The sequence below is a fragment of the Pelobates fuscus genome, chromosome 1 (genome assembly GCF_036172605.1).
Source record: "Pelobates fuscus isolate aPelFus1 chromosome 1, aPelFus1.pri, whole genome shotgun sequence".
NCBI classification, from domain to species: Eukaryota; Metazoa; Chordata; class Amphibia; order Anura; family Pelobatidae; genus Pelobates; species Pelobates fuscus.
The window spans coordinates 384,798,463-384,824,115 of NC_086317.1; the positions used below are offsets into that span (position 1 = coordinate 384,798,463).

Sequence of the window (25,653 nt, forward strand, 5' to 3'; positions counted from 1 at the left end):
GACACCAGGTAGGCAAACTGTTCTAAAATGGTTTTAATACTTACAATTGGTAGGGAGCGCCACTGCACTCCTGGCACCATAACCACTATAGCCGACTGCTCAAAAGTGTTTATTTAAAGCCAAGTGTCAAAGACACCTGCCCACCAAGCAATAATGATTAAAGTGTCACTAAATATTGTAACCGGTCAGACAAGCAACAGAAGAGCTTGTCTTTTTTAGGTGGCAACGTCATTTTGCATCTCCATTTTGTTCTCCTCTGTCCATGATGTCTGCAGTTTGCCCATGTGGGATCATTTTGACGGCTTGTGGATTAATCAGCTGAAAAGGAACTTTGCTTATTCTCCAATTACTGCCAAAGGTCACACTGCCCATACCAAAACAGTAGCTCCTACTTTTCCTTATATATAACTAAAAAAAAAAGCATAAATGGGGGGAGGGAAGGAAAGAAATAGTGGAGCAAAAAAATATTTTAAAAAACAATCTGAAAAATGACAGGGAAACTTATATGATAGCAAGGCCTTAGCAAAGTTCCCTTTGAGTGAATTAGAAAATGAGGGTCTCTGGAGATTATGTGGATGCTGCTGGCTAGGCCTCAAACTAATGTTTCACAGTGTGCTTCCACTACTCTGTATAAAACCGCCTACATTTGCAAATCATTTTTTTTTTACATTTAAACTTTTCTTCTACTCATTAAAAAGAAATATAGTTATTCTACATTGTTTCCAAGTGCATTGTTTATTCACTAAACAGCTTACTGTTTAAGAAAAAAAAAAAAAAAAATACATGATGGCAAAATCCAACCGTGCCAAGTTTCCCCAAATATTTAGGCAAAACGTTTAGAAGCCGGTTGTGAATATTACGGTTTAGTGAACAAATAGCTTAGATACGATCACAGTTCCTCAAACTAGAATATATTTTGTGGAAGCAAATATCCAAAACAGACAGTGATGTAAAATACTTGTGAGAGTTTAGGTTTGTAAGTTTTTATCAAATATAAAACACAAGAACACACAAGGACCGAGCAATATAAAAACAAGAGGCGCTTTTAATTATAAAAAATATTTTAAACTTCCCCCACACAAGTACAATAATCTCATTCACAAGAGTCCATAACACATCAAACTCAGATTACATTATTCTGCAGACAGCTGCAGTGCCCATTTATCTTGGCAGCGCCCATGTACACTGCCCCGTCCTGTGTTGGATGACCATCTAAGTGGGCTGTATAGTCACAATAATACACACTGGGAGCTGCCTGCAGCACACAGTGGAACAGGACATAACTTATATGAGATTATAGGACATTTAGAGGCAGGTCACAGTTATCACTCCATCTTAAAAAATGCTAGCCAACGTTTTCACATGACTGAGCATTGTCTCATCATACGTTAAAGCAGACAGTGTCAAAAATGACCTACAGGCAATGTAACAAAAATGAAATGCTATAAAACCTTAAAAACGCCAGCTAAATTAAAACATAACCTTTACCTCAATACTATTTTATTGAATGATACTGCAGATTACATTTTTTTTTCAATTGATACCAATATAGAATGTATTTATTTTCTTGCTATTTAACAATACTTAACTTTTTTCTCTCCTCACAATAAAATAATCTTAATAAACAAAAACACAATATTTAGCAAAAAAATAATAAAATAATTTCACAGGCAGCTTACCCACAGACCCAAATAGTTGATCCCAGCTGTTGTCGAACTATAGCTCTTATTAAGTTTTCACAGTCTTTTAGTTCTACAACAGATGTGGATCTACATTTGGCTATACTGGGCATAGGCATAAGGGTATACGTCAGGATACAGCAACACAAACATCACACGCTCTTTTAGAATAAGTACACAGTGCATCAGCTAGGAAGACAGTTGTGAAATTAAGGTCATGGTAGTGAGCTACACATGTTGAAAAACACTGCCACTCGGTGGGTTCAAAGTTCTGCCTACATCTAACGTTTCTACCACGAAAAAGTCTTTGGAAACTAAATGCTGCATTCCATTTGCTATAGGGATGAGGTGAAGACACTTAAGGTGCTGAAAACTACCTAGAAAATATTTAATATGGACTATATTTCATTACATACTCTGCTCCAGTATAAAAAATAATCTAATTACACTTTGTGAATGACTAATGTGTATAAAGGCATCACTACAGATTCCATTCATAGTCACATATTGAAAAACTAGAGCAGTGATATATATATATACCCTTGGAAGCCTTGATATTTGTGACTGAATTTCCCATGATGCTTTGCCAGTCTACAGTTTACAAACATCTTGGATACCTCGTTCATCCATCACTGGACTACAGAATCACAGTTATTAGCCACAGGCCTACATTCGTCTATCTTGACCAAAGATATTACGTTTTCACGTGGTTAGATTTGTGATCCCCGTATTTCAGATGAACGTACAATGCAATAAAGCGCATTTAAAATGGACAAAACTTCCTTTCCTGCAATACACTTTTCTAGTAAAGGGTGTACACACACTCAAACTATTGCAATGAAAGCGTGTGTTTTTATTCCCTAGGCACAGAATGTGCTATTGATTGCAAACTAAAGTTAAACAGTTAAAAATTAAAACCCAGTGGAACAGATCACTATTCAAACTACAGGCACCAAAAAACACTAGAACCATCTGATGGAGTATGGAGGTGTAGACAAAGATTTACAGTTTGCAGACTCAAGTCTCAGACTTCTAAAAGACAATATTTCTTTAGCATGACAAAGATCAACAAATTGTGATAAGAAGGTGCCAGAGAGAAGTGTGGTTTCCGCACAAGTGTAAAATTCCTAGAGATGGGCAAGAATTCCTGGTGTGTAAAAGACTTACAAAACATATATTAGAACCATGGAACCCAAGTTAAGTGGTAATACTACCCTTCGTCACATGTACAATCCACATTTAAACTTATGTAATCCATTCATTTGTTTCATGCACTCTACGCACATCGTAACACAATAAGCATAGTTTACATACCAATGCAACACAGAACATCACTAAAATAATGGAGACATTATAAAATACTGCAGAACACTCCCAAAAGGAATCTGCCCAGCTTTCAAAAGACAAGACTGGTAAATTGGGGTTTGTTCTCATTCCAGCAGATTTCCCATTTATCCACTTGTAGTGTTTATGACACAAACCTCCACAAATCCAAACACATTCACAGAAACAGACAGAATACATATCCCACTCCTAATGACAGACACATAACAGCACGTAAACAGAATGGCGCTACAGTCCTCTTTATGAAGGGGACAGAAGCTTGATTCAGTCTATAAGGTGAGATAACGCTGGTTTGCTTTTGTATCATTGCACGGACCCGGCACTGAATCCCGTGAGATGAGAACAAAAAAGTCCCCAAAGGCTGGAGTGTAAACAAGCAGGGAGAGGAAGAGACTTAATTATCCATTTAGGGTTTCTTTCTAAAGGTCTTTAGTGTCCGATATGGTTTGTCCACCAACATCATAAAAAAGTCTCATGTCCTCCCAAAAGTTTTATGAATCAAGGGTTGATGAGCAGTACTGAGGCTGCTCATTTCACAAGTTTGAAGAGCCATATTTGAAACAAGACTGATTGTCACCCACTCAAATTGTCTTTAGCAGCAGAAATTGTTTAATGTGTGGGGGAAATGGCTCACCCTTGTTAAGTGAGATCGGATTTCTCCAGTAGAGGTGGGAGTGTGGGCTCATCCGCAGACATTGTTGTCTTCTAGATTCAAAATCTAGAATTAATTCTGGACAATTCAGTCTGATACATCCAAAATGAGTAGTGTCCAACCAAATAGGTTTGTCCCAAGATGTTTTCCACAGCTCATATATCTTAAAAGAAATTCTACGAACAAATTCATAACCTTCTACGTTCATGCTATGGCCACTAAAAGAAAAAAAAAATAATCAACATCTTAGGGCTACCTTTCCATTGCCCATTTGCTGGCTACATTTTGAATTCCTGGAAAATTAAATCAGGTTTTCCCCTTTCCTTGATTGAAGGTTTTGTTGACCGATAGAGGCAGTCTGTCCAGTCCTGTAGAAAGAAATGTGCATATGTATATTAAATTAGACAGTCACATAAATGAAATTTAGAATTGAGGCTTTCGTCACTTTGTTAAAGGAATACTTGATAAACTTAGTTAAGGATAAGTAGCCCAACTACAAAGTGTAGTCAAGTACACACAGCACCCACCACTCAATTTGTGCACAAAATCAAAATTACATATGAATTTTCACATTGGAGGTAATAAAACATTTTAATAGCCAATAAAATAACAATTTATTGAGTTTTTTTGTGGCAAATGTAAGTGTTGTTTTGCTACAGTCAAGCATTTAATACAAATTGCAAATATCCCATTATTTCCTGTGTGAGACTTGAGAACAAACTTGCATGAGCAGGGAATCATGGCAACATTGATTACTCCACCATTACCGTCTTGTGCTCACACAGCCCATTTGCCCCTTGTATAGACACCAAAACCCGTTTACAGTAATTAGCATATTTTAGTTATTTGCATTAAACACAGGATGAGAGGATCAGCTGGGATTTGATTGTATGCAAAATCATTACAGTTAGTGTAATATTTCACTGAGCTACCTCAAACTATCAATTACAAAAATTATCTATTTCTTGAATGTAGATGGCCATCAGAAGCGACTTAAACACTACTACCCCTCACTGGTGACTTTATAAAGATATATAGGTCTGTATGTAAACCTTTTTAACAGGCAGTTGCTGCCCAGGAGTGAACCTAAAAATACAGCTTTATTGTTCTTGTAAAAGCCTGCAATATAGCTGGTAGAAAGTAAAATTGCCAAATTAGGAAGGGCTTGCTTATGAGAATAAGAGGTGCATTCTTACCAAACGCACGGATTAACTCTGCCTGCACAGCCCAGGTAAACTTCTTTACGAGGCAAAGTGTGGTGAGGCCGGCAAACAGCATATTGTACAGGAAGATTAGGTAAAAGTTTCCAAGCCAGTTAAAACGTCCAAAGTCACCGAGGAGATCGAATCTGGTAATACCTGTGTATGGAACATTACAATGGGGATCAGCATTGAATCAGTAAAAATAATAATAATAATGTTTTGCACAAATATTGCCTACCATCATTCATCAATTACGTTATGTCCCTTTGTATCAGAGTGTCCACATTTTTGGCTTCTCTTTGTAGCTTCCCTAATCCTACTTCTGGTTAGACTGTACAGAGTTTAACTTTACTTCAGACATCTTTGGAGTTCAATGTTTCCATTAATAGTAGAGATTAATGCAAATATACATAAAAGGATATTTCAGACTTCAAATCATTTTTTCCATCTCCCAGCAACCCCCAGAAACAATACTGAAGCCCTCTTCATTTTTCATCTCCCAGCAAATCCCAGCGACCCCCAGGCCTCACCTCACACTTCCAGAAACAATACTGAAGCTCCAAAAAATTTCTCAGCAGTACCCACCCAGGTTCCTGCTAAATATAGAGCATGCTCCTCCAGCTGTTTGAGAGTCTCACTCAATTACCTCACCATAACCTTTATATTTCTCAATAGCTGCAACTCTCTTAACTTCTTAACAACCCCCCCCCCCCCCCCACTACCTCTTGGCCCATGCTGTCAGGACCACCCGATGGATGCGGATTGTAAAGGGGCCCAGTCAGCGCTGGGTGCTTTAACAGCGTGACCGGGCCCCCTGTGATGACATCACAGAGCTGGGAGGAAGTGATTCCCCGGTCACTCCTCCCAGCTAAAACTGAGAGCCGCGCGGGAGTCAGAATGGGAACTCCGACTCCCATCCACCTGAGCCACCACTGGACCCCAGGAAAAGTCACCCTCCTGCACCTTAAAGGTAGGAAACAGGAGGGTGACTTAAATATAATGTGTGTGTGCGCGCGCCTTGCGTCTTGCGCCTTGCACGCGTGTCTTGAGCGCATGCGTGTGTCTTGTATGCGTGTGCGTGTGTCTTGTATGCGTGTGTGTGTCTTGTATGTGTGTGTGTGTCTTGTATGTGTGTGTGTGTCTTGTATGTGTGTGTGTGTCTTGTATGTGTGTGTGTGTATGTGTGTGTCTTGTATGTGTGTGTGTGTATGTGTGTGTGTGTGTGTGTATGTGTGTGTCTTGTATGTGTGTGTGTGTATGTGTGTGTCTTGTATGTGTGTGTCTTGTATGTGTGTGTCTTGTATGTGTGTGTCTTGTGTGTGTGTGTCTTGTGTGTGTGTGTCTTGTATGTGTGTGTGTGTGTGTGTCTTGTATGTGTGTGTGTGTGTGTCTTGTATGTGTGTGTGTGTGTGTGTGTGTGTCTTGTATGTGTGTGTGTGTGTGTGTGTCTTGTATGTGTGTGTGTGTGTGTGTGTCTGTCTTGTATGTGTGCCTGTCTGTTATAGTGGACTATAGTAAGTGGGCTACCTAGCTCAGCCTTCCTACTGGGCATTGCTATAAGGAAGGTTAAAAAATAGAAAAAAGGGGAAAAAAGGGGAATTGAGGAGGGAGAGGAGCTGAGCTGACGCACAAATGAGAAATCATATTATGCGCAAACAGAGAAGTCGTCTGAATATCACTGAAAGAGACCTTTGTTTGTTCCTTACGAAAATCGAACCAGATATCAAATATTTAGTCTCGCAGCATCAACCTCAAGGATCTCATTAATCACTAGTAAAGGTAATTTCAATTTACTTTATTGTTTTCTCATTAAACTTTATTAAGTAAAAAACCTTATAAACCTGCATTAAGTAGACATAAAAAGATAAATGTACGTACATTTTTTTTATTTTTATTTTTTTTATAAACACCCTCCTTTCTTAAAAATATTCTGCATTTACGCGAAAACTGGTGGGCGGTAAGGAAATTTTTTCAACCAAAAAGATGCATTAGTGGGCGGTAGGTAGAAAAAGGTTGACTACCACTGGTGTATATTGTATGTTCTCTCCTAATTGTACATCGCTGCAGAATTTGTTGGTGCTTCATAAATACAGTAATTAATAAATAAAATTTTTAAAAGTTACAACTATTACTCAAACAAATAACTTCTATGCATCTAAAACAAATGCTACAAGACCTCTGCATAGCGTTAATGAGTATTTAAACTGATTGGGGGAAGGTGGGAAGAATCACACATGTTCTTCACATAATTTGGTGAGAAATTCATTTAACGGGAATAACAAAACAAGGAAACATGCACACTCTTTAAAACTGAATGATCAAAAGGGATGCTTTCTAAATAACAAATTGATTTAATTCTTTATATTTAGTAATATTCTTAAATATTATGCTATTAACGGAACTTACTAAAAAAAAAAAAAAAAAGAAAAAAAAAAAACGACAAATAAAATTCTTATTAAAAAGCTTATCATTTTAAGCAATCCACCAAATGTTGGCAGACTTTCTTAAAATCCCAATATGTGCCACCACGTGGTTTAGAACATAGTTGTGTGGGTTGATTTACAGGGGACCATAATAGTGCAATTACTGCTCTATCCATGAAAACAAAAATCAGTTTTTCTGTGCAGTATGAGCAGTCTATTAACTGCTGTTGACTCCACATGACCTAGCATGCAAAGCCCTTGAGGTAATTCATCCCATGTTTTTATTTTATTTTTATTTTTAATGATTTAATACATCAGTTTTTTTTCCACCATCGACATTGGGATTTCTTTACTAATATTTTATGGAGCTTTGGATGATCTCCCCTTTATAGTTACCACATTCACACTAGTATAAAAATAATAAAGAATTACACAGTACTCATTCAAAGCGTCTTACTAATGCAGCTTAACCCCTTAAGGAGACATGACATGTCTGACATGTCATGATTCCCTTTAACCCCTTAAGGACCAAACTTCTGGAATAAAACAAGTGCTACTCTTTTTAATCATGGATGAGAAATAAGCAGTTGTATTTAAGAGACATGCATAGGTCAACACTCACCCAAAGTCCTGGAGAAGACAGGGAGAGCAGAACTCAGTATGAGGAGAGAAACACAGTTCCCAATAATCTAGAGGAGAGATTGCAGAGTTAGTGTTCTGTAATATTTCCTGTAGGTAACCCTCCATAAACACAGGATTGTAATAGAATGCTTACTTTGGTCATGGCAGTGTCCTGTTTCTGTGGCAGAAGTCTGATGAAAATAGGAGAACTGTAAAATCCCACTACAGAGGAAGCCATCAGGTAGCTGGGCAGAGGTCAAGGTTAATAAATCAGCAATTACTACAGGCATCAGTTCAATAAAAAAAAAAAAAAAATGTATACGCTAGAATTGTTTGATTAGGGAGAGACTGTATATTTAACCTAGCGCATGTGCTTCTGAAGGATACATTTGTAAACATAATATCCTGTCAATGTATTGGCAAGGTCATTGAATTTTGTATATAGTAAAAGAGGAAAAACACTTCAAAACAAAAATGATCAATGGGTGTTCTGCAGGCCTAACAGGGACCCTACCTGTTTGTGCAAGCATGCACCCAATTTCATCTACTATATTCTATCTTTCTACTGTAAAACCTTCAACACATATAATACTGCGTAACACAGAGTATTAAACAATTAAGAATTGCCTAAAATGAGCACAGAAACAGTGTTTGACAATCTATACAAAGTAGCAGAAGGATACAATATAAGGATGACTTGCATAGCTGCCCCAAAGGAACCGAAGACAGAGAAAGACACCTTGCCAAGGCGGGAGTCCTGTAAAACAGAAAATTAGGAATTAATCATCAGTTCCACATAACAGACATTTATTATGGACATTATTAGGAAGATTAGGAGTCTCCCCATGTTTGGGGACCACAGAATGTAAACAGACACAAACAAACGTATAGCAGGGGTCCCAGGAAAGCATAACAGACTATTAAAATGTACACCATTTTATCAACACAAGACCAATACAAATAAGTAAACTGTCCGTGTGGATCAGATCTATACACCAGCTCACAAGGAGGGTCAGAGTATTTCACATCAAAGGGGCGGTCTAGGTACCATGACCACTACAATATGTGGACTGTAGTGGCTGTGGTAAATAGACTGATCTTTCACGGTGTACCAGTCAAAAGGAATGACCAAGTAATAATGAGTGTACCATCTAATAGGTAATTATCTACGAAACAGGTTTTCAAGCAGGTCTGTTAACCGTACCTAATAAAATATTTTTTGGCGTATGGTGTACAGATACCCCAATCAGTGGTAATATTCAGAGTCTTTGGACTGAGAGTTTACCTGCATTCCCTTTGGCATCGCTGCTTCATCGATGAGAAGCTCCAAGACGTGGAAGCAAACAATCAGCACACAAAGCCCCTGTAACAAACATGCACAAAGTTACAGGTTACCCAATAAATCCAAATATTACAAACTAGGCCCAGTGCAGAGAGACACTTACTGTGAGAGCCAGGAGTAATAACATAGCAAGAGGGTAAACAAGATTTCTCTGCCAGGGTGATGCTCGTCTCCTCATCTCTGTGGGGACAACAAATAAATAGATATAAAGACAAAGAAAAAAAAAAATGAACAGCTAGTGGAATTCTTAGAGCAGGGCTTAAATAAACACTATAGTGTTAATACAAAGCTGTATTCCTAAAACTTGTGTCTCTCGGCCCACGCAAAAAAGCCACATTACACACATTTACCGGATTCCAGCGCCAATGTCCCTTGATGCTGTGCCAGGATTTTCCTCCTCAAAAGTAAGCCGATGGTGTGCCGCTCGCGCATTAGGTTTTCCCCATAGGAAAGCACTGACTGACTGCTTTCCTATTGGGATTTGCAGGATGCTGGATGTTCTAAGGTAAAGCATGAGAACATCCAGCATTGATAAATAGATTCAAACTCTGTGGAACTGCAGGAAGCGCCTCTAGTGGCTGTCTGGTAGAGGTGTGTCTTCCAAGGATCTCCATTAACATGAATTATTTTAAATGAATTTAAAGAAACACTATAGGATTAGGGAATACAAAATGTGTATTGCTAACACTACAGCATTTTAATCCCTAGTGAGATTCAGCACCCCGAACTTCTGATACTGTGATCTGGGCACTCAAGCAGTTCAAAGGTTTAGTAGCTGATGGTGTTCAATGTGTCCTCGCTCCTACTTGTTTCGTGAGCCATGCGCTCACTTCTTCAGGGAGAAAGGTTCGCATGGCTCATGAAACATGTAAGAGCGAGGACACATTGAACATCATGAGCTGCTTTACCGTTGAACTGCTTGATTGCCCTAATCACAATCCTGCTGGTTTAAGAAGGGCGCAAAACAGACGTCGAAGTGAAGGGGTGCTCATACTCTACAGCAGTGGTAGTCAACCTTTTTTTACCTACCGCCCACTAATGCATCTTTTTGGTTGAAAAAATTTCCTTACCGCCCACCAGTTTTCGCGAAAATGCAGAATATTTTTTAGAAAGGAGGGTGTTTTACAAAAAATAAATGTACGTACATTTATCTTTTTATTTCTACTTAATGCAGGTTTATAAGGTTTTTAACTTTATAAAGTTTAATGAGAAAACAATAAAGTAAATTGAAATTACCTTTACTAGTGATTAATGAGATCCTTGAGGTTGATGCTGCGAGACTAAATATTTGATATCTGGTTCGATTTTCGTAAGGAACAAACAAAGGTCTCTTTCAGTGATATTCAGACGACTTCTCTGTTTGCGCATAATATGATTTCTCATTTGTGCGTCAGCTCATTTTTCCCCCTTTTTTCTATTTTTTAACCTTCCTTGTAGCAATGCCCAGTAGGAAGGCTGAGCTAGGTAGCCCACTTACTATATAGTCCACTATAACAGACAGACACACGTAACAGACACACACACAGACGACACATACAGACACACACGACACATAAAGACACACACACAAGACACAGACACAAGACACAGACACACACACAAGACACATACAGGAACACAGACAGACACACATACACACAGACACACACAAGACACACATACCAACAGACAGTCACACATACACACACACACATTATATTTAAGTCACCCTCCTGTTTCCTACCTTTTAGATTCAGGAGGGTGACTTTCCCTGGGGTCCAGTGGTGGCTCAGGTGGATGGGAGTCAGAGTTCCCACTCTGACTCCCTGGTCTTCCTCCCGTGCGGCTCTCAGTGTTAGCTGGGAGGAGTGACGTGCAGTCACTTCCCCCCAGCTCTGCGATGTCATCACAGGGGGCCCGGTTGCGCTGTTAAAGCGTCCAGCGCTCACCGGGCCCCCTCACAATCCACATCCATCGGGTGGCCCTGACAGCATGGGCCACCCGATGGACCCCTCCATATGCGGCCCCGGCGGTTTGCCGCGCGGGCCGGGCCCGCAAATTGTGATGGCGGTACCCAGTCGCAGGGGTACCGCCGGCTCGCACCTGGTCGTCAGGTCGTCAAAAAACCTGGAAATCCCTACCGCCCACCTGAAAGCCTAAAACGCCCACTAGTGGGCGGTAGGGACCAGGTTGACGACCCATGCTCTACAGGACTGATACCTTTACAGCTCAAAGTAAGGAAGAGAGTTTCTAAAGGAAGATCCCCTGTGACATCACACTTTATACTCACTGTATATCATCTAAAGGGATCCCTGAGATATTTACTATCTATTCACTACGAGCTCAAGTATCACTGTGAGACACCAGCACTCACGAATGCCTGACTCAATATACTCATAGAAGCATTTATTATGGCATTTGGATTTTAACGTTTGTGGACAGAGATTATAGGTAACATTTTATGCTGTTGTGTGCCTTTCCCTATATAGGACATGCCATGTAAAAGAGTCCTTACCAAGTGTTATCCTATGGCTCTGTATGGCAAGAAGTCTTTTCTGCAATGCCTCCATGTTGAGGTTCAGCCAGCAGGATGCTTTAGCTGTGAAAGGGACATTAAAACTCTGTGAGTCGGGAGAATCAAGGTAAAGATCAAGCAGAATTACCACCAGTAGACAGGAAACGTTCACTTACCAGATATCTTGCGCGATAGGGCAGCTTCTTCGAATGCTGTGCAGCTCAGGTGTTCCTCCAAGTTCTCAAGAAGCTACAGACCATGAAATGCAATTTTATAAATTACAGCAATGATGACTGGAATATATATATTCTTTTTATTAATTTTATAAATGGCAGGAAAACCATACAGATCATAAAATACACATTAGGGAATATTTACCAAAGTGTCACAGTACAAAGTCATTTAAGTTAATAACACTTTTTTGCTAACTAACAATTTTTGTTAGCACAAGAGATTTTTAAGTTGATACTAACACTTTTTCCTTTTGGCATACACGTTGTAAACCAACATATCTTTGTATGGAGCAAAATAATCATGGAAAATCCACGGGACTAGTTCTACACTGGTTATCTTGTGATATCTTTCAATGTTCTGATTAACTGTTGAAAGTTTCTTACAGAACAGAATTTACAGATTACATGCTCAATACAAAATGAAATGGTCATAGTTTGTTAAAAACTGAGAAGACCACATCACAGTAGCAGGTTTCCCCATTTATAGGAAACATAGTGAACAAACGCAGAATCAACAGAGCATAATGCCAGGCATGTAATTATTAACATACTGGAGCAGTAGGTGAATGAGCTTGCAAACTGAAAGGATGAAGGAGAAATACACAAAGGGAATTAAAAGGGACACTATAGGCACTCACACAAATTCAGCTCATTGGAGGGGTCTGTGTACATTGTCCCTATTGCACTTAGTGCTGCAATGTAAAATATTGCAGTTTTAGAGGAACTGCAATGTTTACACTGCAGCTTTAAGGCAGTCACTAGGGGCACTTACAGAATGTTACCGGACTTTTGGTCCAGCTTTAGTCATTTCCCCATTGGAAATGATTGATTCAATGCTTTCCTATGGTGAAGGTCTAATGCGTGCGCTGCACTATAGTATCCCTTTAAATGATCTGTATATCCCTGAGGGATGGGGGTACAAAATATGTCACTTTAAAGGACAACTATAGGCACCCAGACCACTTCAGCTCAATGAAGTGGTCTGGGTGACAGGTCCATCTAGGGTTAACCCTGCAGCTGTAACCATAGCAGTTTCAGAGAAACTGCTATGTTTACATTCGGGTTAATCCAACCTCTAGTGGCTGTCTCATTGACAGCCGCTAGAGGCGCTTCCACGCTTCTCACTGTGATTTTCACCGTGAGAAGATGCTGCCGTCCATAGGAAAGCATTGAGAAATGCTTTCCTATGGACTGATTGAATGCGCACGCGGCTCTTGCCACGCATGCGTATTCGGCGGATGACGTCGGAAGAGGGAGGAGAGTCCCTAGCGCCGAGTGAGCCCGGCGCTGGAGAAAGGCAATCATTTAACACCTTCTGCCAGGCGGGAGTGGGACCCAGAAACCCTATAGTGGTCTTTAACCACTTCAATACAAACATAGACTATACCTTTTTACTTTCATGTATTTTGAAGTATGAAATCTAGTCTATAAAGCCTCACTCACTCATTTATACTCTATATAGTTATGATTACCAGCTTTGAGAGGAACAAATTTATCTGCCAGAAGCCACTAGTCACTGACATAATGAATGTAAAGTTGCTGAAAATGTAAGATCACTCCCCCTGCTTTCAAATAGTACAGAGTTTCACTATGTGAGATAATTCTGACAGTCAGGGAGGAGGGAGGAGTGAGTTGACTACCATTTCATGGTCAGTATTACATTACAGATTGATAAAGATTGCTATAGCATTATTTTAGAAATATGTGCTGTATGGGCTCAAGCCCCTAGTCACACACCCCCCCCCACCCAATAAAAAATTAAAAAAAAAATTTAAAAATTAAAATTAAAATTAAATAAATCCCTACCTATCCCCCTCCCCTTAAAAATAATGAGGGGGTGGGGGGGGCAAAAAAAAAAAACCCAATAATAGCCGAACTTATCAAAAAAAACAGAGCAATAAAATAAAAAAAATCAGCTGGAAAAAACAAAAACCTGACGCTAAAAATGTATCCATCTTAACCCGGCAAGGGCACGGTGCAGGCTGAGCTCTGCAGGGCAGGGAAAGACCTATAAAGCCTTCCCACGTCCTGCAATTTAACTCAGAGCACTCTGATTGGTTGGCTTGGAATCCAACCAGAGTGCTAGTCATTTTACACAGCGTGGGAAAGTTCTTTGGAATTTTCCAATGCTGTGTAAAATGACTCCGAGCAATCTGATTGGTTGGATTCAGTCTGCGCCGTGCCCTCGCCAGGTGAAGGATTATTATTTTTTTTTTATCTAAAATGTTAAAATTAGGGAGTTATCTACTAAGCGGCTGCAAGATTCAGCCACAGCACGAATAGGATTGGAGTTTCATTCATTCGAATGGAATTCCAATACGAACAAAGTCCCGAATTGCGTCCTAACACGAATGGAGAAACTGTCCTCATTCTGTTCGGACGAAATTCGGTAGTTTAGACTGTGTTCTGTCTAAATGACAGGACGTACGGGAATACTGACAGGAAGCATCACAAGATAAGGGAGGTTTTGTGGGAAAATTTCTCTGACCACAGGAAACCACTTTGCTCCTCCGCTGGTCAGGTGTAGGAAACCTCCATAAGACAAAGTAGTCCCTACTTTGTTTTATGTTTTAAAGAAAACTAGATCAGACCGGAAGAAAAGAAGAACAGATCCTGACAGAGGAAGTGATTACAGAAAGGTAAGTTCGGCATGACAGTGCCGCTTTAAGAGATCCCTCTCTACATACCTTAAAACAGAATGCACCTGTCATGTTTGAATATATATTTCCTACCTGTTCTATGTTAAATTTGTATATTTTGTGTATCAATATTGTTTTGGATTTTATTGTACCAATGTTTTGTGGACCCAGGACATACTTAAAAAAGTGGGGAAATCTATATGCATCTTTCCTGGTAAAATATTTTATAAATAATAAATAATATTTTTTTAATTCAAAAAGTGCTCTGTAGTGAAGGGCTTAACATATGTAGTTCCCAAAAATAAAATACGTTTCAGATCAAGTTGCTAAATTTCCCCTTATATATTTATAGAATGATTACGTAGCTTATGTATTTTTGATCTTAAAATAAAAGTCTAATACTTTATGGTCCTTGTTAATTACATTAGGCCATCGTATTAGTCTATTACCTCTGCTGGATTGGAAATATTTGCATGTACAAATGATTGTTAGAATCACTCCTCACGGCCATAAGATGTATTCTTGTTTTAGCAAACTTTAGTGTTTTTATTAGCAAAATGAAAGAAAATTTCTTACCCGAGGTTTAACAAGAAGCTTTCCAGTGACTGAAAACATCCGAGACAAGCCGAAAGGTGTGCACACTGTAGTGGAGTGAATAGCATGGAAATGGTCAAGTATCACAAAGCGAATGAGGAACACAATTATATAATAAATAGTGCAAATAGAACAATTGTGGCTGCATCGCTGGTAACTTGTCAAAGCATATTAAAAATACAAGAATGGACATCGAAAATAACAACGGGCTAGATAATTTATACTAAAAACCTACAGCATGTTAAGATCTATGGAAACACACTAAAGAGTTTAGCACTAAATGCTAACCATTTACAGTGTTGATTACCAGTAATTCTGACCCCAGGTGGCAGTAAATAGTAACTGCACCATTAAGTGAAGACAAACTTACACAACAGAAGCAGGACTCCAAAGAGTGATATGCCAGAATAGAGGTATGGGAGGTAGTATTCCCAGAGATCTGAAAAAGACAAGTAAGAATTTGTAATGCAATTTAAGGAATATGTCAATCATGCTAATATATACACACAGATCAGACACAACATAAAAAAAAAAACGTCTGTCTAATATGATGTAGGCCCATCTTGTGCTGCCAAAACAGCTCTGATGCATCGAGGCATGGGCTCCACAAGACCTTTGCATGTGTCCTGTGGTTTCTGGCACAAAGACATTAGCAGGAGATCCTTTAAGTCCTGCAAGTTGTGAGGTGGGGCCTCCATGGTACAGATTTGTTGTTCCAGCACATCCCACAGGTGCTCAGATTGAGATCAGAGGAACTTGGAGGCCACGGCAACACCTTTGTCATGGTTCTCAAACCATTCCGGAGCAATTTTTTCAGTGTAGCAGGGTGCATTATCTTGCTGAAAGAAGCCACTGCCGTAAAGGGCTTTACGTGGTCTGCAACAATCTCTAGGTAGATGGTATGTGTCAAAGTAGCATCCACATGAATGCCAGGATCCAAGGTTTCCCAGCAGAACATTGCCCAGAAAAAAAAAAAAAAACACACACACACAAAAAAACAAACATCTGCAGCCTGACTATCAACCATAGTACATCCTGGTGCCATCTCTTTTGGTGGTGGACACTATGATGCAGTTACAAAGCACCATACGCAGCAAACTGCAATGTGTGTTCTGACACCGTTCTATCATGGCCAGCATTACGTTTTTCAGCAATTTGAGCTATAGTAGCTCTTCAGATCAGACAGGCTAGGCTTTGCTTCCCACATGCATCAATGATCCTGGGCACCCACGACCTTGACGCCAGTTCAATAGTTGTCCTTTCACCACTTTTGGTAGGTACTAACCACTGCAAACCAGGAATACCCCCACAAAACTTGAGGTTTTGGAGATGCTCAGACTCAGTCGTCTAGCAATCATTATCTGGCCCTTATCAAATTCACTCAGATCCTGCACTTCCCTGGTGTCCCACTTCAGGGACATCATGGAACAGCCCCAGTCAGCATCACAGGAGCGCGTCAGTAGAAGCCCTCAAGCTGAGCTGCAGGCTCTAGAGCACTTCAGCAGCACTCTCTGCATGGTCTGTGCTGGGGGCCATCCAGAGAGGCTGTCAGTTAGCCTGGCATGCAGGTCACCAGTCTGGCATGACACTTAAATCGCCAAAAAGCTCATTATTGGCATCATCATGTACACAAGTGTTTTTTTTTCCCCCCTCTTCCTTTTTCATACTATATCAATAGAAGATAAACCGGACTCTAAATACACATACAATGCAAAAAATTCAAAGATCCATTTCACATTTCATACCATAAAGAGATTCACGTCCAGCCGAATCATCATCAATTATTGCAGATGCCACCCAGACAATGCCGAAGACGAGAAGCGTAAGAAGCAGTAAAACCACGGAGGTCTCATAGACCCTGGACATGACTCCCTGCAAAGAAGGAATGTATAAAAAGTTACTAAAATAACTAGTTAATCAGATATTCAATATAACCTGAACCATTCGAGGACTTGCATTTAGGGACCTACTTTAATTCTAATAAGGCAGAGTAAGCACCTGCTTACAGGCACATATAAGGACCTCACATACCTACTCTGCCCGTTAAGTCACCCCGACAGCTGACTGCAGTGCCTGAATATAAGCCGCTAGAACATTTGTTGAGATCGCAGTATTAAGTCTGAGGGAGCAGCAAGTTCCGCATGGCCTGACTGCCTCAAGAGTAGAAGAATATTATGCATGACAGGTACACACTACATTTTAACAGTTCATTATATTTAAAAAGTGAGAAGTTGTGCCAACAAACACCCTTTATATAACTCCGTCCCTTGCTTCTACTTCTAGAGACAATTCTGGGATTTTATTTTTATCTGATACCTTAAGGAACTGTGGTTTATGAAAGTTCTGTAGTTTATAGAGCTGACACACTGTGCAGTTTTCCTACAAACTATTTGATCTACTTTCTCCTTACACTTCTGTTCCTTAAGCTTTTTTCAAATTGGTAAGAATTTACTGAAAGTTCCTGAAAAACGCACTATTGCTCTCCTGACTTCACTAAAGGAGCACTATGAAAGATTTAGTGGTGTAAAAACTAATGAAATATTTTAAATTATTCCCAGAGAGGGAGAAACAAAGGACTGGATGAGAGTCCACAATAAATAATTTGGCATGTAAAGAAATGAACATAAATCTTACTGCAGAAATATATTCTGATGGGTTTCGAACAGTGTAAATTCAAGCAGACACTTTAATAGCTTTGTACCTTTTTAGATCCAGCAAATCCTTCAGCTTCTGTGAAAAGATAGGCGAATGGCATCAAGAAGACAAGAGATAGGTTGGAGAAGAGGAACACCAGATTCCACAGACCTAAATGAGATCAGCAATAAAGAATTACATACACAGACATCTACCAGATGCAAGCAGCATTCTTATAAAAAGTAAAAATACAAAAACTATTGAATCCAAAATACAAACATGTATTTACAACATCGGAGTTTACGCCTGCTGTTTAAAGTTAACCAACCTCCCCTTAAGCCTTACAGATTTACTGCACTGCATTGTTTAGAAACCTCTTCTAACATAGCCAATAATGGAAACGCTTATTGCCTTAATGACCCATTTATTGATATATTAGAAGAAACAATAATCCGCCTTGCAATTTACTTCCAAACACCAGTCCTCTGGTTTGTGGCAATACCTTGCTCCACATTACATCAATATGCAGAGTGCTTGGATATTCGGGACAAAATCAGGGGAATTAATCAGAACAGTATAAAGTAAACCGAACATTGGTAAAAAAAAAAAAAAATATAAAATGAACCTATTATTCAGATATTTCTGCTTGTTTTAGAAGTGGCAAGAGGGAATCTGCCACATGGACATTAAGAGGTTAGACATTGAGCGGACATACAATTTTGGAATCATTTTATATCAATATCAGTGTATTAATATATTCAAGTGTCAGTACAAGGTCTGCATCTGGCAGTGCAAAAAAGGCAAAAGTGAATAAATTAAAAAAACAGAAGGCTCAGATTAGTGGCTTTGATTTTTAAGAGTAACCCAATGTTTCCAAGCACACGCACACTGGTGCAGATTTTACTGACAGATAAATAGAAGCTGTTTCATAGGTATTTACCATGTATGAGGGAGCCATTCAGCCACTGGATGTAGTAATTGTGCGGCATGGAGAGTAGAATTTCATTACTGATGATGGAGAATGGCAGGAGTAGCACAGCACCCACGGACACAGCAAGAGTGAAAGTGCACATCCAGAGTCTAGAACAAAGCAAACATGCCTATTAAACACAAATAGTAATGTCACGTGGAGACCTGTCAGCAGTAACTTCTGAACTGCAAATATTAAATAATGTAAAAAGTATTATTAATTATTATTATTGCATATGGGTCTGAACAGACATCCTGATGAAGGACTTTGCATGAACCTACAAACACAGGCAAAACAAGAGGGAATTTCATAAAACAAGTTGCTTTGGCCAAGTAAACCATGAGAAGTAGTTTAAGAAGAGGTTTTAAAGTCAGAATAGGTCATCGTCTAACACTAGTTAAGTCACTAGCAACAGCATCCTCCCAGCTGTTTATCTACGGTTGCGTCCATTACAATATTCCATTTTGAGTGTCTGCGGATTTAATTTTTAATACAGTTTTGTATAAAACCCAATGTATTTATCTTTGGCTCAATATGACAAGTTAGCAGCTCAATTTCTACATCTGCTACTGTGTAGCTGCTTTACCTCAATATCATAACAATGTTGCACTGCCATGCATGATGCTTCAAGTATACAATTTTATTGCTTAATTATACAATGTGATAATTCTAAACTGCAATGTTTTCTGTAAATTAAGACAAGCTAGTAGAGTTGGAGGATCCAACCTGATTTTCTCTCAATTCCCTTAGGATACTAGGTGTATTAAAGCGGCACTGTCATGGCCAAATTTTTTAACCCCCCCTCCCGACTCCACTACATCTAATTGCCCCCCCCCCCCTAGATACCTCCAAATACCCCTAATCCCCCCATATTACCAATTTTTTCATCTTTATTTTATGCCCAGACCTAGGTTCTTGGCTCCACCATCTTTGTGTGGGCAGATGAAGGCCCTGTGGAACACGTCATCTGCCCACACTAGATAGCGCTATGAAATTCCTATGCATGCACAGTTAAACACTTGGGCATACGCTATTGTCTGAATTTCGGACAGGAATTTCGTATATTCATTTATTTGTCAGAAAGATGAATGAATAGAAATTTCAGATGAACAAACAACGAATGTCAATGTTCGTTTGCTTAGTTTATTACAAGGAGGGAACTACCGGCGCACAGCTCCCTCCTTGTAATATGTCAAAATAGAAGCAGCAGGGAGCAGTGCTCCACGCCACTTCCTAAGCCCCCCCAATGTCCTCCCTCACTCTTTGGGGGTCAATATATCATTAATATAAGGGAAATTGAGATCTTCCGAATGCTCCTGCTCGCTATGCCACGAGTAAGGGCATGTCTACTAAACAGTGAAAGTTCACGGTTGTAACAATTATTTTAAAAAAGCCCCCGCCCCCTCTCCCCCTTCTAATAACCCATGGTGGGCATCTATTAACTAGCAGGGGAGGGAAATTGTGTCCGCCCCAAGCCCCAACCTGTGCCCCGCAAGTGGGGGCTATTCAACTAAATAAGGGACATAAGGATCCCCCCCCCCTGGCCACCACCCATGAGCGGCAGGTGGGGGCCATAAAATACAATGGGGGGGATGAGGGGGGTGAGGGGAATACCTATTGTTTCCCCCCCACCCATGGGCAACACGTGGGGGCTAAATGAAGCCCCAGGTGGCTAGGTAAATAGTGAGCCGTACCGGATTGGTAAATTCTGAGCCTTACAGGTAATCAGAGAACTCTTATATGTTGGCTTAAACCAACCAATCATAGGTCTCTGAGTCAAATTTCACGATGTGTTAAGGCTTTATAAGCCTTTCCCACCCTGCGGAGCTCAGTCTGCATTTTTTTTACGCACTCTGTTCTTTTATTTTAGTTCGACGGACTTAATGGTATTTAGTTTTATTGTGTGTGTGTGTGTGTCCCCCCTCACTATTTTTCAGGTGAGGGGGTAGGTAGGGGGCTTTTAGTTTAATTATTTTTTGGGTGGGGTGTGACTAGGGGCTTGGGGACCCCTAGGCACCTGGGAAGGGAGGTATTTTTTGTTTTTTAGGCCCCCCCACCCTCCGCTCATGGGGAACCCTATGTCCCTCGTTTAATTAGCCCCAGCTTGCGGCATAGCGAGGGGGGGGGGGGAGGCAGATTAAATACTAATACAAAGTAATCTTTACTTAGTATTAGTAAAGTTGGCTGAAAGTTCAATTTAGGTCTTTCATCCTTTTGGTAGATAGCTCCCTAATACCATGGGAATTAGTGAGCCATCTAATAAGCAGCAGCACGGCTCGGAATTTCATTCATTTGAATGAAATTTCAAACCGAACTAGAAGTACCGAATGTCGTCCTAACATGAATGAACAAGCTGTTCTCATTCTGTTAGGATGCCAGAGAAACTACTGAATTTCATCCTGTTTAAATGACAGGAAGTTCAGGAACAGTTAAGGTAGGCATCGTGAGGTCACGGAGCACAGGGTGAGTATTGTGGAAACATTGCTGTGTAGGAAAAATACATAAGACAAAGTAGTCCCAACTTTGTCTTATGTTTTAAAGAAAACTAGATCAGATAGGGAGGAAATGAAGGAGGGAGGGAGAGAGGGGGACAGGGGGAGAAGGGGAGAGAGAATCAATTGGAGAAAGGTTGACAGTGCCACTTTAAAAAAAGCCGGTTGCCAAAAGAAGTCTTTCTAGAAGTCTTGGCCCCTGTGGTATGTCAAATCCTGACAGTTTTATTAAGCACCATTGATACCATACACACAATATGTGGTTTAACACATTGTAAGATGGTGCCCTTGCACATATCTTGCGGATGACCAAATCAATCTGAGCCATATGTGGAACATGAGACATGCCCATCTTATTTTTTTTTGTATCACTTTAGGCAAGCTACATTTTCGTGACCTTTTAATAAAATCAGTGTATCATGACTGGTGTGACCTATACCAGCTAAACTAGAAAAGTGAACTGGAATGAGTCATTAATAAAAAAGCTTTCCATAATTATACTCGTGTTAGGTGCGGTTCACGTTTAGGTCATATACAAGATGCCAAATTGTTTGATTGAAAGCACCCTTTAAAGGCTTACTCCAACCACAATGACAACTTCTGCTTTTAGAAGAAGTCATGGTGCAAGCAATCTGTGTGTGCAGCGTTTCTGCTTGAAACATGGCCTATACAGAAAAGTCTTTGCAGGGGTATAACTAGACGCAATCAAACAAGACTTAGTCGGGAACTCTGTTCCATGGGAGAGCAGTACAAAAAAAAAAAAAAGTTCATCAAAACACAGTGCAGCTGGCAATGGATATGACCAGCTTCTTCACTCGCAGGCAGCGCTGTAGAAGTTGTAGCACTTACGAAAGTGTTCATCTGTCTCTCTTAAAGAATAAGGACATGGGCTGTCATTCTCTACTTATTTTGCCTGCTTGAAAATATTTGCCCAATGATGGCAAACCATCGACACCACACTAGCTTTACTGGCCGTATCTGAATGGAGTGATGCCAGTCACTCCTAGCAGCACTAGCTGAGAAGTTTCCATAGCAACCGCAGTGCATGGGCTGTGGTTGCTATGGTTAGAGGGCAGAAGAATCGCCTGTGGGAGGACTCTTTTCTCCTTTATCAATTCCTCAGCATAGAGTCTATGCCGAAGAACTGATTGACAAGTGGGAGAAAAATCTATTTTTAAATACGTTTTTCTCCCAATCTATATAATTTGCCAGCAAAATGCTTGCACAATGTTCAAGATGAAATTTGAGCAAAAAGTAGGGTTAGGCCTGACAAGTTCCCTTTAAAGGAGAACTGTCAATTCTATGGTCGTTACTACACAATAGGGCAATGGAGAAAGAGAAACACTGCTTAATTTCTCCTCTTCTCTTCAATCTTTATCTATGCTGACTGTCAGATGCAAAGGACAGATTATTTAACAATGATTGACCGGGAAATAAGATGGAGGCACCCAGGAGCAGGATAATGACGTGCAAATTTCTACATTTTATTTTTTAAACTGCACAAATACAAATGTAATAAATTATAATTATTTATATAGCACCAGCATATTGTGCAGCACGGGAAAAGTAGGTGAAAAGGGCCCCGAACAAGCCTACAATCTAAAAGGATGGAAGACATGTACACACAGGAAAATGAGGAAATCAAATGACCTGGATACACATAAAAGGATGGGAGGGGCATTTGGGAGGGCAGAGAACAACAGATGGGAGACAGCAGAGATGAAGAGTTAAGGAGAGAGCTGATGGGCTTCTCTAAAGAATTGTTTTAAGGATTTTTTTTTTTTTTTTTAAAGGACTGCAGAGATTGGGACAGTCTAATGTGGTGTGGAGAAGGCATTCCATAAGGAAGGGGCAGCCCTGGATTAGTCCTGCAAGTGTGAGTCAGGGGAGCGGGTATAAGAATGGGACAGGTATTTGGTGGAGCGAAGAGGCCGGGCTGAAACATGTCTGCTAATAACGGAGAAGATATAAGCAGCGGGAGTTATGGAAAGCTTTGTAGGTTATGAAGATAACTTTAAATCAAATCCTAAATGAAAAAGGAAGTCAGTGCAGAGATTGATGGAGGGTGAGGTTTGAGAGTTGCAGGACAAAGGCAGAGAAGTCTGGCAGAGGCATTCATTATCGATAGCTTCTCTTCAGAAGCCGAAGATAAAATGCTAAGTGTAGAGAAGGACACCGGGCAATGGGGTAGACCATATAGGGGAGAAGCGAGCAAGGAGATTTCTCTTCGGATGGTGTCAATCTTTTCTGTGAAGTAGGATGCAAAATTGAGAGCAATGATATTACTAGATGGTGGAGGACACGTGCGTGCATTAGTGATATAGTTTAACCCCTTAAGGACCAAACTTCTGGAATAAAAGGGAATCATGACATGTCACGTGTCCTTAAGGGGTTAAAAGATTTTTTGAGGTTGTGTGGAATGATATAGATTAGGGAGGTTAAGTATGTTTGGCGAGCGAGAGCAAACAAGTGAACGCAACATATATTTGTAGAGCAGGAATATGATCTTCCACATAGGAAAGCATTGAATCGTTTTTTTCTAATGGGGATTCTAAACCCGCCAGACGTCCTCATGAAAAGCATAAGGTAGTCCAGCGTTGTTTCATTGAGTCAAACTCTTGAAAGACCCGGAAGAGCCTGTTGTCACTGAAGCCACTGAAAGTAGTCTTGAGCACTGCAATGTAAACACTAGTGTTTCTCTAAACCTGCAATGTTTACATTGAAGGGCTAAGAGGGACGGGGACACGGTCAATGAAGTGAAGTGAGATGGGTGCCTATAGTAACACTTTAAAGGACCATTATTTTTTGAATATATGTCATTGTTACAATCCATTCTTTAATGATATTCAAACGAGAAAAACTTCGCCCTGCAATACCATGGTTGACCACAAAGTGTCACCTCATCATAACTCAAACAGGATGCCAGACAGCTCCGACTGACTACACAGGAAATGGCAAGCATCCACATTACAAAAGTCATGATCAAAAAACATAAAAAGTGTATCTGACATTTTGGCCTCAAATAAAATTATACATCAATGTGGCATAAATGTTAGAATCTAAGTACAGTATAAAGAATTAAAAAAAAAAAGGCAAACTCTGCAAGAGGATTCATACATAACAGCTAGTAGAGTGCATCACCTAGAAGGCTTCAAACTGATGAGGTTGCTTACATGCTTTTAAAGTATGACAGTTTTAATATTGAAAAGGCAGGTTACGAAGTCACACACTCATTGAGCAGGAATAAATAAAGAAGATCACCAAGAAAAGGACCACCATAAATATTATCCATCCCTTTCCAAGATTAAAAATGGAGATATTAATGAAAAGAGATTAAATACAGATGCCGTCTATAAGATGGAGATATTGTTGGCTTCTCAGCCAGGAATCTATGTCATATTTGCCAATTGACTCCAAAATGATGGACGCGGCGGCCCTGTATATGGCTGCAAGTAGAACGGCTCACACAAATAAAGCAGCACCTTTGAGGAAGCACGAGCATGTATGCTATTTTATCAATTTTCTGTCGATTTCGTCAGCACAATCTACAGATTGCAGGCGTACCTGAAGCAAACATCAATCTTTATTCAAAGCCTATTAGTATTCACTAGTGAGAAAAACTAGTTCTACTAGGTCAGGGATAGGCAACCTTCGGCTCTCCAGATGTTGTGGACTACATCCCCCATAATGCTCTTACACACATACTGCTGGCAAAGCATCATGGGAGGTGTAGTCCAAAACATCTGCAGAGCCGAAGGTTGCCTATCCCTGTACTAGGTAGTAGTCCCTCCAGATAACTGCACAGCACCCAAGGGTGTGCAAAGTGATTCCAAAACAATGAATATCTATATCCCCTTTGGCACCGAATCCAGACTGCTCTCTGTCTGAACTTTAATTAGAGCAATAACGCTTCTCAAAACTATGCCACTATGAGAACTTGTATTGGCTGTGCATGGGGAAAACCCTTAGTACAAATAAAGGACAATTACAATTTTACTTCCCAGGTGAATTTTTTTATTTGCGTTTGAACATTTTAAATATCCGTGACATAGTTACAGGTATATAACAGTATGTGTATTCAGACAACGTATATAATGTGCGACATAACAGGTGACCGCATTGGGCCAAAGGCATGGACTTAATACCAATGTGTACAGTAACAGCAGTGTACATTGTACGGATATGAAGTTCTAAGCATTATTGTATACTTTTCTTTTTTTTTTTTTTTAAACAACAAAGTAAAGTAAAGAGAACAGTAATGTACAGAACACGTGTGGAGTAATACAGAAGGTGGAACAAATGCACCATCTTCGGTGTGCACCAATTTCAGAAGG

General features: G+C 40.0%; 1 protein-coding gene across 1 annotated transcript in view; it reads right to left on the minus strand.

Annotated features, from left to right (window-relative positions):
* Nucleotides 1-1,027: 1,027 nt before the first annotated feature.
* The window catches only part of LMBR1L (limb development membrane protein 1 like), a 47,391-nt gene continuing 22,765 nt past the window's right edge, over nucleotides 1,028-25,653 (minus strand). The window contains exons 4-17 of the mRNA XM_063426066.1: nucleotides 18,798-18,937; nucleotides 17,925-18,028; nucleotides 16,969-17,095; nucleotides 15,594-15,662; nucleotides 15,206-15,270; nucleotides 11,934-12,006; nucleotides 11,758-11,841; nucleotides 9,367-9,443; nucleotides 9,207-9,284; nucleotides 8,605-8,678; nucleotides 8,076-8,166; nucleotides 7,923-7,989; nucleotides 4,872-5,033; nucleotides 1,028-4,043 (exon numbers count right to left, since the gene is read on the minus strand). Of these exons, the coding sequence (XP_063282136.1) occupies nucleotides 3,982-4,043; nucleotides 4,872-5,033; nucleotides 7,923-7,989; nucleotides 8,076-8,166; nucleotides 8,605-8,678; nucleotides 9,207-9,284; nucleotides 9,367-9,443; nucleotides 11,758-11,841; nucleotides 11,934-12,006; nucleotides 15,206-15,270; nucleotides 15,594-15,662; nucleotides 16,969-17,095; nucleotides 17,925-18,028; nucleotides 18,798-18,937 (1,273 nt within the window). The 3' untranslated portion in view covers nucleotides 1,028-3,981. The remainder of the gene's footprint in view (nucleotides 4,044-4,871; nucleotides 5,034-7,922; nucleotides 7,990-8,075; nucleotides 8,167-8,604; nucleotides 8,679-9,206; nucleotides 9,285-9,366; nucleotides 9,444-11,757; nucleotides 11,842-11,933; nucleotides 12,007-15,205; nucleotides 15,271-15,593; nucleotides 15,663-16,968; nucleotides 17,096-17,924; nucleotides 18,029-18,797; nucleotides 18,938-25,653) is intronic.